General features: G+C 33.5%; 1 protein-coding gene across 1 annotated transcript in view; it reads right to left on the bottom strand.

The window, feature by feature from the left end:
* The window catches only part of LOC137920069 (hemicentin-2-like), a 65,970-nt gene that overhangs the window by 19,924 nt on the left and 30,523 nt on the right, over positions 1–15,523 (bottom strand). The window contains exons 2-3 of the mRNA XM_068763301.1: positions 9,188–9,311; positions 314–522 (exon numbers count right to left, since the gene is read on the bottom strand). Coding sequence (XP_068619402.1) covers positions 314–522; positions 9,188–9,311 — 333 coding nt within the window. The remainder of the gene's footprint in view (positions 1–313; positions 523–9,187; positions 9,312–15,523) is intronic.

Below are 15,523 nucleotides of genomic sequence, written 5' to 3'. Positions count from 1 at the left end.
TATTTAAAAATATGATGAAACCATAAGAAGAAGCGTTAAAAATAACTACATATTAAAATAAAATATTGTTTACTATCTGTTTTATTTTGTGTTTTATTAGAAAAAATAAATGAATGTAATAGAGAGAAGAATAGAGAATTTCAGAGCGATCACCTTGGAAATACCTATAAATGAAAAATGCCTATAAATCAGCTATGCATTGAAATATAAATATTAATGAATTATAGTTTTGCACATTGTAAAATATATATATATATATATATATATATAACACTAATTAATTTATAAAATAAATAATGTTACAAAGACGTACCTATCACGGTCAAATTGACCTTGTAATTCCTGGTTGGAGAATCAACGTAGTCGATCCGGCATCGATATATTCCTTCGTCGTACCGAGCCACCTTCTCCACGGCAAGATGCGCTGACGATGGATCAGATTCGTTAAGCACGAAGTGACTTCTCGCACCAAACTCACCAGCCACTGCCCAGTGAACTGGAGATCCGTTTCTGAAGTCTACACTGGAATTTAAAATAAAAACACTTAAGTTACAAAATCCATAATGTTTTTTGTCAATCGACATCTATCTATGCATTTTAGCGTCCCATGTCTATATTGAAATTTTAACAAAAAAAAATATAAACGAAAGAAATGTCACGTAGTCAAATAAAAGGGGTACGGTACATCTCAAGTGGAGTGGGATCGGGGAAGCGTACTTTTGGCTCAGCGGACCTTTGTCTTTTTTTAACAAATATTCCACTGTGGTCTTAACAGTCTTCAGTAAGACTATGGATTGGCAAGGGCGGCGTAGAACGTATGTGGAAAAATGATATTGTCAAGGTAGTTGGAAAAAACTGACCGCGAGTCGCTTCTCAGGTGGAAGTCTTATTGAAAACATATGAAGGCATTAATCTAATAGTAGATGTCCTTAGTGTGAAATAAAGATGATGACATTATTACACTCGCCTCCGTTATAACGGAAAAGGATGCAAGAGAGTCCGTCCTCAAATTCTTTAGGAAAGTTGCACAATACGTAATTAATAGTAATAAAACATAATTAAACATAAAATATTGTAAGTCTTATTATATATTTTTATTGAAATTAAAAAAAAATATGTAAAAATCTGTGAAACAAATTGATGTAAATGAGAAAAATAAATAAACTACATAAAGCTGTGATACTGCAATAGAAAATAGAACTGAAGTGTTTGAGGATGGATGAAAGGAATGGAATGATTGAGGAAGGAAGATGGAATTATGGTATGATAGAAGGAAGAAAAAAAGATATTGTGAACTATGGAAAACGAGGACGAAAATAAAAAATTCATGTGAAAAAATTGTTAAGAAATAAAAAACCCTGTTCCCAACAAAATAGGGGTGGAAGGAGAGGTCCCAATAGCGGAGGCCTCATAAAAAAAACTATGATGGTAATAATAATAAAAAAGAACTATTTATTTATATATTATAAACTAAATAAGACTCACGTCTATAAGGATTTAACTGATATTTTGATTTCTGATTTAAAAGACTGTTTTATTATCATATTACAGAAATTATTTTCTTGATGGTATCTAAAGGTAGTATTTAATGTGACATAGTGTTAAAAGTACTAGCTTAAACCTCTTTGAAGTAAAGAATCTCATAGGGTCCACGAAATCATGGCTTGGGTTGTTATCTTTTTGATTACTAGGATCTATATTCCATAGACATTAGCGTCGGTGCCTTCGTTTTTATGTTTATGTTTTATATTTAAAAAAATTACTGGCTTTTAAACTATTTTAACGACGCCCTAACAATGTTCGGTTTTTAAAATTACCATCCTTAGGTTGTGCACCAGTGTCTGTACTGTTGCCGTATTCACATCGATGAACCTTGCGATCGTATCTTGAGTCTCGTGTGATATACGCATGAGTTCGTGTGAATATTGCCACCACCGCATGATGCACAGTGTTACACAGCCTGATCTTGTTTGCTGTTCAACGTTATTAATCATCGTATTGAAAGGTTTCTGGGGTATTAATAGGTCGAGAAGAACCCATGTAAGATCTGGCAGAAACCTTCCAGCATATGCTATTTTGTTAGCAATGTAAATTTCGTATTCAAAGTTTTGAGTTCGTGTGACATTTCTACCGCCGCATGATGGACTCTGTTATACAGCCTCATCTTGTCTGCTGTTCAACATTATTAATCATCATTTTGAAAGGTTTCTGGGGTATTAATAGGTCGAGAAGAACCCATGTAAGATGTGGCAGAAACCTTCCAGCATATGCTATTTGTAATGTAAATTTCGTATTCAAATTAAGAAACAACGTTTCGTTTTAATGATTTAACATATTCATATACAAGATTAAGAAATTCAACAACGTCACGAATATGTTATTAATAGCTCCCCCTCCTGCTGCATTTGACAGTTCGTGTCAGACGTCTGACGTTCGTGATGAATGATTTTCGCCCGGAATCGACGTACGCTGTCTGAGCTCTCTCAATTAACGTTAAGTGAGATATCACTTATTATATATTCGTTTCCAGTATTGTATTACTTTGAATGTTATTAGGTCTCGTAAAATTTAAAAACACGATTCAACTTTTCTGGAATGTTCAACGTGTATATATACACTATCGTATTCTTTAACTGAACGAGATATGTAAATAAAAAAAAGACATCTAATTTTTCCCTATGTCTCCAAGATAGGGTAGAGGGCGTCGATATCGCCATCCAGAGCAGTCTTGAGCCTCGCGCTTTACTTCGCTCCACGTCATTCCAACTGCCTTCACTTCTGTAATGATCAGCCTCCAGGTTTGCTTTAGGCTTGCCTCGGTAAGTGATCAGGATCCCTTCGGGGCGTGTGGCCTATCCAGTTTCACTTGCGGCGTTTGATCTACTGGTTGATCGGCATTTCATCACAACGTTTCCAGAGATCTACGTTGGAGACTATCTCAGGCCAGGAAATACCGAGAATACGTCGAAGACAGTTGTTAACGAAGACTTGGAGCCGACGCGAGATATCTTTGGTGACCTTCCACGTCTCGCATCCATATACCAACACGGTTTTTACATTGGACTAGAATATTTTGAGCTTAACTCTCCTAGTCAGTTCTCGTGATTCCCATACAGAACGGAACCATGTGAAGGCTGCCTTTACCTTTGAGATTCTCGAAGCGATGTCGTCTTCGGTCCCTCCTGATTCCGATACTACGCTACCGAGGTAAGTTAATATGTGGACTCTCTCCACTGCCTTTGTGCCAATAAGCAACGGCAAAGAACCTGTTGCTTCGCATCTTATTTCTTGGGTCTTCCTATTCCAAATTTGTTAATTATAGCCTCCACAAAGATCCCAACAGTTAGGTTGTATCAATGCGTACAGTACCCCTGCCCGAGTACTGTACATATTAATGGTATATTTTGTAAGAAAAGAACCAATATTTAGCCACTTCCGCACATGCAGTGATGAATGAAATGCACTGCACTCCTGAAGATGCCTCGTGGAGGGGTGACACACGTGTTGAGTAATTTGATGGTGGCGGTTGTGTGATTCGCATTGTTTGCCGCATACGCATTTATCAGCAGACTGGCGGGCGGTGCATTTCATTGCACGACTACCACTGCATGTGCGGAAGTGGCTAAATATTGGTCCTTTTCTTACTTAGGATGGACTTCCGCGAGGTAACGCCTGATTCCATTAAATATTAAAGGTATATTTTGTCTCTACCGTCTTAGATAACAGCAATCTTTAAGTTGAGTGTCCGTATGCATTATCAGACTCTTCAAATTGATGATTAAGTTGTAAGGCTCGCTTAAAACTTACAATACATATACTTAACTTACTTGCTAATTACTTACAATATGTTACAATATATACATGTGAATTAAATATATACAAGTTAACAATGTAACGGCACGCACTTTTTATTTTTTTCCATTACTAGACAAATGATATTTTAAACAAACAAATATAAATTTAATTAGTGCTATTGTTTATAAATTAGATTAACGTTAATTATGAATGATAATTTGCCGGGTTTAAATTATTGCTAAGTATTTTTATTACTATGTTTGAAATATGACGCTGTCAGACAGATAGTTGTAACTGTTGTGTTTATGTATCATAGCTCGAAGTATTTCTGGTCTGTGGGAGTGGGCAGTGCAAACGGTTAGTGGAACTGATGGGGTGAAAGGTTCTTAAGTGAAAACCACGAACTGGTACACGAGGTGTGGGATTGCCGCTACAATCGTGAAGCGAAAGACCGTATCGTGGGCGTGGCCTATGGTTCACAGAGGGCATATGGGCTATTGGGGGCCTCTCGTACCCCTAACTTTTTGGGATCAGGGACTTTATTGTTCAATATTTTTTTTCACTCTTTTCTTTATTTATCACTCTCTTTCACGCATCACAATATCTTTCATTCTTTACTTTTGTCCTTCACGATATCTTTCGTTTTGCTCTTTTATATCTTCTTTCTTTCCTCGCCTTTCTTCCATCATCTTTTTACTCTAAGGTGGCTGGATACATTTTATTTATTTTTATTCTTTAATTTTATCTTACATTTATTTTATCACATTACATATACACATTTCTTTTTCTATTTCTTATTATTAGTTAACAATTTATTTTGTGCAGAGTTTATTAAGTTCCTTATTCTATATAGTTTTATTTCTTTCAACCGTATCACTCGCCACCCCACGAGCGAAAGATAGGAATGATGAGGGCATATATTGTCATGTTTAGGATAATATACAACTTGATGATCAGATTAATTTTTTTAAAAAAACAGACGAATGTATCAGTAAATAAATACGTACAATATATCGCAGTCGTTTAAAATCGCTATTCCCTCCCGGAAGTCGTTGCAAATAGCAATAGCTTCCGTTAAATTGACTCTCACATTTTTAAAACAACTCTAAGTAAAAGGAAGGAAGGAATTCACTAAAAGATTCCGTCCGTTATCCTTTTTGGAAGACCTCCAGGCATCGAGCGGTAAATCAAAAGAGAAATATTTGTTTAAGTCTAAAACGTAGTGTTTCAGATAAATATAAACTTACAGGGTAATTGTATATATGTTTAAAAATATTAAAGATGTAAATGCACAGTTCATCTATAGAAGCATTTAGGCATTTTTCTAATCAACCTATATAAAGTGATCACTCTGAAATATTTTACATTAAATTTATATTATGTTTAAGAATGGGACCAGGTAATAACTTTATGCATTACAAATTCACAGAGACAGATAAAAAATAAATAATTTTAATATGTAGTACTCCGAATTTTCACACATACTTCTTATTACTATATTATCACTACATTATTTATTATCTCTGAAAACATGCTTTTTTGGTTCGGATGTACTCTATTTAAATTGACATTTAATAAGATATTTTCATCTATTTAAAGATTTTATATCTGAAACCAATAACCTTGTACGTTAAGTGTAATTAAAAACCAAACAATTAAATAATTTAATGCGTTCTTTAAAACGAAAATTGAAAAAGGAACGGACATATTTTAACATGTAAAAGACATTGCAGAACAAGGAAAATACATTGGCTGATATAAGAAAAAATATTTATTTGATGTTTCTTTATAACTAAAAGGTCAATCTAAGTTTTACTTCTTAAAATTTGAACATTTATAGTGGATTTTTCTTAGAGCCGATATATCTTCGATGTAATGACAACATGAAGTCGCGAAGAAGGTACCGTGCTAGCTATTTTGGCTGTGTGAAGCCGCTTCGAAATTTAAATCGCGAAAAAAGAGGTTCGTGAACTAAAAAAATTATTTTGGTAGAGCGTATTCCAATTACAACGAAGGCGTTTGCACAAATAAGACTATTACCGTGTAGGTGTATAAGTTAGCGAAGCGAGGACTACTCGACGGTCTGGAGTAGTGATTCCCAAAGTGGTCTATATCGACCCCTAGGGGTCTATGACAACCTGCGTCAACAAAAAAAAATTTGGGGGTCCATGAAATGGAAATGGAGGTAAACGATAGTGGATCTCAACACATACACTGATAGTACCTATTTACTTACATCATACTATCTTATAATATCAAAACATTTACATTATTTATAAAAGTACCTATGAAGAAAAAAAGAAACAGAATGAACATCATTAGCCGAGGAGATTTAAGATAAACCCTTACAAAATTGACGCTAAATGTTGATAATTTATTAGGTCATCAGGTTCATTCTTCTCACTAAAAATATTGACTTATTGCTTATGTTATTTTATTTATAGTTTATTTTATGTTCATTTAATGTTACATATATTTTACATAACAGATACAAAATTTTATTTTGAGTAGTTTTAATTTAAATTCAATTAATAAATGTTTAAATTAACATGTGTTTTTACTTTAAGTTTTTAACACTAAACTTCAATAGAGTTAGAAATTTACAGGAAATCAATATCAGGGAAGGGGTCTACGACAAAAAAAGTTTGGGGAACTCTGATGTATAATGATCAAGCTTATTTTGAAAACAATATTCAAGCAATAAAAGCCGTCAGCTAATCACATGGCTACATATGTAGAGCGCTCGACGTAAATATAAGCGCTCCGGTGGGGGATGCCCTGTTTGATGCGCCGCTGATGATGAAGCATTGTAGCTCTTACACATAGTTGAAATCTCTTAACTAATTCGGTAATAAGTAGACCGAAGATCGTCAAGATCAAGAGAAATCGCTGAATGCGGGTAGTGCAAAACCGGACATGGAGGCAACCTTTGAATGAAGGGTCTTCATTCAAAGGTTGCCTCAGTTGCAGTTGGCGTCTATTGAATGAAAAGATGAAGAAGGAATAAAACCAAGTCATGCACCATGCAGAATGAGGCATCTGGCATCTACTTTTTTTGTAGATCTGATATTTTTTTAAAAAAAAATTACATACAGTCGTCGATGCAAAATGTATTTTTATTGTGAGGTGACGCAAAAGTAATGTCACAAAGTAAATGTACTTTAATTTTTACAAATGTTGATAAATCTTATTGTGTTTTAATCTTGATAATGCAGCTCTACAGGGAATTAGTTTATTATTACCAACAGAGTATATTTTAGTCGCTTTCGTATTATGAAATTACTTTTGTTCCACCTGTTTTATTTCGAAAGTGAATTATGATACACTCTTTCACTATAATTAAAGAGACAAGATAATCATTATATTACTCGTATATATTATTAAAACTAATCAGGACATTATCAGGTGAACTCGATCCTTATTGACAAGTCGGATCAATATACGTGCATGCTACGTTGTCACGTAATAATTACTACGAAACAATAGGCTTATTAACTGATTTCAGCTGCGATAAGGCTTCGTGTATACGTGGACACTGCACTGTGCCTATAAATTTGTAGGTTCAGTAATTTCTATTCAGAATAGAACATCCTTTATATCAAAACAATTCTGGTAAATTTTAACTTCTTTACAGTAGAGTATTTATTTATAATACTACTCGCGATCATTGGTCAAATATCCGTTTAAAATAAAGGATCTAAAGAAACAAATTTCGTCATTAAAAAGTTAACAAATGTTCTTGTGTTTTAGTGTACAGCATATTTTAGCCAATGTAAAATTAATAAGTGTTTTATTAAACAATTATAGCATTCAATAGTTTATTTGTTGATCGAAACGGGTTTGGGTACATTAAAACACGTTATATAAAACTCACATATTAAACGTCAGCTTTAGCATTTAACGTTAATGCGAAAAACGTTATAAATAGCGCAGATTAATAGCTTAAATTAAAATAATCGCTTCACGAAAATATAAATTGTTTTTCAATCAGATTACAGAAAATATTATTGCTGAAGTTTACGTTTGGTATTAACATCCATTGTTTTCAGACGAGTTTTATTATTTGATAAAATGTTTTCAATTCTATTTTGAAATTTTAATAACTCTATAAATGGTAAAGATAAAAATGATTAAATCCGTTTATTCAACATTGGATATTTAACTGAACTTTAATTGAACAAAACAATTTAAAAGATACCAAAAAATGTTAAACGATAGAAATGTGATAAATAAATTTATATAATATATTTATATGATAATAATACCAAAGAAAATATAATAAGGGAAGGCTGTAACTGTGATAAAAATGAAATAAAAGAGAAAGAGAGAGTTGTGATGTAAGGAAGGAGAGAAGAATTATAAAAGTGGGAAAGACACTATGACGGAAGATAGACGAAAAGAGAAGAAAATAATGTAATATGTGAAAAAGGTAAATGTAAATTTCTGAAAAAAAAATATTAAACTGTAAAAAAGACTATGTCCCTCCCAAGACAGAGGCGAACAAGAGGTCCCTAATAACAAGGGTCATATAAATAAGAAAACATCAAATAAAGTTATATCTATAAAATTTTATTTCGTCGAGTTAAAAAAGTAAAAAGAATACACGTGACAAAAAAAATAAAAGTTTGACGTACTCTTCCAATAGCCATGTTACATTTTTTTGTGATATTTCTATAATTTTTGATATTTAAAAGTCTACAGGGAAAGATTGTAAACAATAATTTAGTGACATATGAAGTTATTCGATTTTCGAAAACGCTTTTTCTAAATTATCTTTACGTTGTTTGTTATTTCAGAAACCCTTAATTATTATTTAGGGTGTACTATATATAAAATGACAGTAAATGAGCTATACATTCGTCTGTTTAAAGAAGTGATTCCCAAAGTGGTCAATATCGACCCCAAGGGGTCTATGACAACCTGCAAAGGGTCTACGTTAGCGAAAAAAAATTTGGGGGCCATGAAATGAAAATGTGGGTTCACGATAGTGGATCTCAACACATACACTGATAGTACCTATTTACTTACATCATACTATCTTATAATATCAAAACATTTACATTATTTATAAAAGTACCTATGAAGTAAAAAATTATTAATATGTTACGTATATTTTACATAACAGATACAAAATTTTATTTTGAGTAGTTTAAATTTAAATTCAATTAATAAATGTATAAATTAACATGTGTTTTTACTTTAAGTTTTTAACACTAAACTTCACTACAGTTAGATATTTACAGGTAATCAATATCAGGTAAGTAGGGGGTCTACCCAACACGGAAAAACATGGCAAGGGGTCTACGAAACAAAAAAGTTTAGGGAACTCTGGTTTGAAGGATATATAACCAAGCATCCTGTATAACACTTGACCGTGTACAATGAAACTCACGTGTATATAGGCATCCGATCGCCGTCCTTGAACCAAAGCATCATAGCGACGTCCCTTGCCGGTGCTGCAAGGTCGCATGGTAGACGGGTGGTGCCCCCAGGTGCTGACCACACCTGTATTACATCTGAAAAGAAAATTTTCTCCTGAAATGTATTTTCCTTAAACGATAATGCCCGAAGCAAGAATCAACATAAATCCAATCTTTTTTACTTTCAACTTTGACTTGTACAAACAAAAATAATTATAAATTTCAATCAGTGAAACCATTAACAAAAACGCTTTAAAGAAAATGATTAAAATATTATATTTACAGAGCAACGGTTATTTAATTTCTGAATGATTTGAATGTTCAGTATATATTTTGAATATTATCTGTGATCAAAAAGTAAAGTGAAATTTTTATTTATACTCCCGGGGCACTATTAGACAAGAATATATTTTTTGCAAGTAGGATTGTCCACAACATTTTCCAAGCATCTATTTGTCTGAAGTTTAATATTGAATATCACTTGGCTCTACCCAAACTATTTTGAGGAATGTTTTGTATCTCAAACACATCAAGTCGAACGAAGTCATACTGCATTGGTTGTTCGCGACATTGCCAAAAATTCTACTGACATCCTTTTGAAAACACCGTATTCGCCTGATTTAGTTCCGTGCGATTTCTGGCTATTAAACAAGTGAAACTGTTTAATAGCCAGAAGTCGTACGGATTTAAAAATCGAATCTAGGATCTCAAAGGATATTCTGTAAAAAGACTATTCTGACTTGAAAAAGCGATGGCAAAAGTGGACTAAAACAAGGATAAATGATGAATTTATCTAATACATAAAATTTCCATATCACAATGTTAGTTACCGTACTCCTCCGAAACGGCTTGACTGAATTTTACCAAATTTTATATGCGTATTCAGTAAATCTGAGAATTGGCTACTATCTATTTTCCATACTCCTAAGTGATAAGGGTTGATCACCCTTAATTTTTTTTTAAATTTTTGACGAAATTTATTTTTTTATAATGTGACATTAAAAAATACTTACAACCCTAAATTTTCATCCCTCTACGATTAACCCTTCATTTTTTTTTTTTTTGCAAAACAACGTTTACGGGATCAGCTAGTATTTTATAAAAGGTGTTACTTAAAATATTTTATAAATCTACGAGACGCTATCTGAAATGTTAAATAGTTTGTTTATTTGATTTATGTCTATGTGAAATTCTCATTCTAAATCATGCTGTTGAATAACGAGAAGTTTAGATGAAACATGACGTCATTGTGACACATTAATAAAGTATAAGTACAGAACATAATTACTCTAATAGCATAATCCATATTGCAACACGAGAACCGCACAGTGCTATAAAACTCAAATTAATTCGCGGACGTAACTGGTGTGCGTAAACAAAAACCGTCTAGAGACATTATGGTGATGACCAATTAAAATTTAATCAAAAGCAATGCGTATTCATTGCGCATACGACGCGGTTATTTTATAAAAACGCTCGAACGAATTCAAACAGATACGAAGGGCTCTTTTGTGAATTGTAAAATAAGAACGTTTAAAACAATTGATTGTAATTACTATCGTATGAACAGTAAATATAATATTACAATTATAATATTTAAAATATACATGACAATGTACACCAATACCTCACTTTGCGTCGTGGTTACGTTCCAAAAAAACACGACGCAAATTGAAACGCCGCAAAGTGAATTAAGATTTTCTATAGCAAACCGAGAGAGAAGACAGGTTCCAGGGTTACGAAAATATAACTTTTTAAAAATAAAATTTAACAAAGTAAACATTTAAAAAATAAAAATAAAATAACTCTGCGTTTCGTAACCAGAAACAACACGTAAAAATTTATGTAAATTTATTATTCTCTTTTAAAAAAAAGCACAACACACTACATTACAACACACTACGTAATTGAAACTAAACTCCAAAATTAGCAAAACAAAGTGAAAATAAAACTGTATTAAAATTTCGTTGATTTTTAGTTAGGGAATTCCCGAGTTTTGATGTCATGGCGCAATAAGAAACAAAAGTATTGCCATCTTTTGGAAAAAAAGAAAATTTAAAAAAAAAATTAAAGACTCGAACCCAAACCCAAATCGAAAATCTAATGACGCATTGTGAAAATTAATACTAATTAAGCAGCGACACAACTTCGAAAAAAAACGTAAAACGAAACGACCCAAAGCGAGGTGTTGTTTGTTATCTTAAACATAGGGCGACTACAAGGCATATGCCTTCTCGAAAAATCGCAACTATGACGGGTCCTGTGCTGCTCGCATGGTCACTTCCAGTGACCTTAATAATGTCTTGAGTCCACCTAGTGGGAACATTCCCACGCCGCGTCTACCGGCACTCGAGACTAAAAAAAGTCAGTTAAAATTGTAATTATTGTAATACATTATAACAACTTTAAACTAGGCTGTAAAACTTAAGCAAACACTGTAGTAAGAAAAGGACCAATATTTAGCCACTTCCGCACATGCAGTGGTAGTCGTACAACAAAGTGTACCGCCCGCCAGCCCGCTGATAAATGCGTATGCGACAAACAATAAGAATTACATAACTACCACCGTTAAATCACTCAACACGTGTTTCACCCCTCCACGGGGCATCTTCAGGAGTTATGTTACACCGATTAGTGCCACTGCATTTGCGGAAGTGGCTAAATATTGGTTCTTTTCTTACTTACGACGGACTTCCGCAAAACGACGCCTAATTCCATCAAATAAACACTGTAGTGTTGTTTAAATTATGTTGTTATGTGTTTCAGTTTAACTTTATACAGGTGATCGGAATTAGGTATATAAGATTTAAATCTATTTGCTAAATGAGGTGTAGATTCACCACATTAAACCTTTTACACAGATAGACAAACAACATGTATATTCAATTGAATTCCAATCAAACGTTCAAAGGATTTAAACCATCAAACGTTAAACAACGTTCCAATTAAAAGAGTCAATAACTTTCCTTGCGCGAGCTCAGTTTTTCTTATTTCTTTTTTATTTGAACAACAAATAACCTTGTATTGTATTGAGAGGCTTTTCAAACTCTTTTATAGTAGGGCAGAGCATCAAGCGTCAAGCGTGAACAAAACGTTGCCGTTTCAAACAAAACCCTGCAGTTTCAAACAAAACACAGCCGTTTCAAACAAAACGATTCGATGCACCGTTTCGACATCATTCCATAGAAATGTTCTACTTAAGTGCGGAAAAATGAATGTTGCATGGAGCCCCACAATGTAACTATGCAGTTCGCTACTGTGCATCGATTGGTTTTAAGAAGAAAATTGGATATAGTTATACAAACAAGATTCAATCCACACTCGTATCCCACAGAAAAAATAGTTTTTCATATGCATGACAAATCGTACAACTGTTTTTTTAAAAATACACCTTCAATTATGTATTCTTATTTACATCATAATAATAAAAGAAATAAATAATTTATTTATATGTTATACTTATTTTCTTTATTTCATTGCGGTTACGAGAGCAAATCGTTGGAACTGGTTTATTTTATGTGACCTTCCAACAGCTATATTAAAGTTCCAGCCTTGGAGACTAAGACGGTACTATAATTCGAAACCTATTATTATAGTAACTCCTGTAAGGCAATAGAAAGTTTTTAAAGGATTATCTCGTATTTATTTACTATACGTACATTATCTAAGCGAAGGCATAATAATAATTTTTAGCCTTTATTTCTATTTTTGAGTAAAGACTAGATAAGAACGTATTTTAGTTAATTCTATCTTGAGAATGGAAATTCGAATATACTAAACAAATGCACACGCAAAACACACGGGGAACATCTAGTCTAAACAAAAACACGAATACACCTAAGGTTAGCTTTGAACAAGGAAAAAAACTTAGCAGTAGGATTCTTACGCAGTTATTAAATAATTAAAACTTCTAGTTTCTAAGAAGAATGACTACGGAGTTGTTCAATTGATGACAAAGTAATTTTGTAAATTCGTTTGTTGACTTTAAAAAGAATGATGACGAATCAAAAAAAAATTGTCACACGTTTATTTTTAGAATTTAAACCAGACGTGGGACAAACTTAGCTGTTTAATGGAATCAGGCGTTACCTCGCGGAAGTCCATCCTAAGTAAGAAAAGGACTAATATTTAGCCACTTCCGCACATGCAGTGGTAGTCGTGCAATAAAGTGCACGGCTCGCCAGCCCGCTGATAAATGCGTAAGCGGCAAACAATGCGAATCACACAACCGCCACCGCCAAATTACTCAACACGTGTTTCGCGCCTCCACGGGGCATCTTCAGGAGTTATGTTACACCGATTAGTGCCAAACACAGAGTCAAAACTTAGCTGTCATGGACTTACTCGGCAACTAAAAGTCATATCATCACGGTTGAACATGGGCTCCCCACTGGGATTGCTACTAGGAACAGATGGAAGGATCCTGCTTCTAGAGTCTTCCATCGTCTTTGGCGGAATTTTAACTCTGCAATTACCAGCACGTGTTCTCCAGGACCTGAAGGCTTCATTAACCAACTGTTCCATTCAATCTATCACCTGCCCAATGCCTCTTCAGCTAGCCTATACTTCATCTACATTTTCAGGACTGAATTGTTGATTTTTATACTTTTCATTATAATCGTTATTTTAGCCGCAAAATATCTACTATCAGACATAAGCCTACTTCATAGATTGCCAGCATATCAGCAAATCTTTAATTAAAAGGCTTCACCGTTTGATAAATCAACGAATAAATAACCTGTCATACGCACAATAGGTAATTTCCTTCATTAAAATTTCATTTGAAGAATAATCGATTGTTATAAATCAGGAGATCCGTAGACGAATAAAATTAGCCGCCTTGGACCTGCAAATTGGCAAGTTGAGGTGACGGTGGCCAGGCCACGAAGCATGACTGTGGGATCCTGAAGGTACTGAAGTGGAGACATGGCATCAAGGCGCATCGACTGCCCATTTTAGAAGGAGAAATAAAGGAGGTAAACATAGGTCTATTATTGGAATAAGAAGAAAGTCGCCAGAACATTCTGGCATATTGCTGAAAACTAATCTGTAAGGTAATAAAATATAACAATCTTTGAAATGTAATGAAAAGTAACTGTGATACAAAAATCTGTGTTGAAAATATTGTAGTATAGGAATAAAAGCTTTACGAAGAATTGTTAAAAATACAGATAAAATACCATATTTTAAAATTGCAAAAAAGCATTTTAGTAGAAAATAATGAATGAAAGAATACGATGCATGAAATGTAAAGTAATAAAAAGTAAAAATAAGATATTGAGACGGACAAAAGAAGTGTAAATAAAAACATCAACATCCCATATCGTGGTTGTGGAAAAATTTTTACCTAGTCCGCCATATTGGATCGGCGTCCATCTTGAACTTTAAATTTTGACATAATCATCGTGTTGTACTAGTGTAGCCCTTTCATTTGATACCCATATTGAGGGGGTTAAGGAAAAATACGTAATGCGCCATTTTGTATCGGCGGCCATCTTAGATTTATAATGTTATTGATTCTATTATATTGTATTGTCATCTAAATTAAATGTGTGTACCAAATTTCAGATCAATCTGACAACGGGAAAGTGTTTAGATTTCAATTTCTAATTTTGACCCAAATAAATAAACAAATAAATTCCGTACGGGTCAAACTAAATAAAACAGTTTAAAAAGAAGTGGAGATCACGGATCGGCAGGCGTAGCATTCAACACCCACAATAAGCAGTCAGATAACTTTGTTAAAGTCATCTGGAACAATACCTATGAAAGAAACCCATGTCCAGTAGAAAACTCCATACATTTAAAATGATTAAAGATTACAATTCAGAAGCAAAATATATTTAATTCTAAATATAACAATAGATACATTTAACATATGCACTTAGAGAGATAGATTCCGTACAAATGTTCGAAATTTAAATGTGTTTAATTTAATAAAACACATATTCGTCGACTACAAAGCGCCGGTTGGCGCCTGCTGCCCAGATGTTACGATAGCTGGGTCATAGCTTCTAAGAATTACGTTTGTCAAAACATTTACGCTTCGGCATTACCGGGTTAACTATGTTATGTTTCTGGAATACTAGAACTCAATGAGCAGCGTGTGTTCCACGGTTATTTTTATAATTATTTATATTTATTCTACAATTTAACCAAAAAACAATGAGGCGAAAAAATCTTAACTAATTTTTTATCTTTTATAGGCTAAACATTTAACCTCTGAAGATGCCCCGTGGTGGGTTGAAACACGTGTTGAGTAATTTGGTGGTGGCGGTTGTGTGATTCGCATTGTTTGCCACATACGC

This window comes from Battus philenor, unplaced genomic scaffold, assembly GCF_028537555.1.
Source record: "Battus philenor isolate CCGP_79_NKW_IND1 unplaced genomic scaffold, ilBatPhil1.0.hap1 SCAF_17, whole genome shotgun sequence".
NCBI lineage: Eukaryota > Metazoa > Arthropoda > Insecta > Lepidoptera > Papilionidae > Battus > Battus philenor.
Note: the sequence above shows the minus strand (reverse complement) of the source record. Positions and strands in the feature narration are given on the sequence as shown.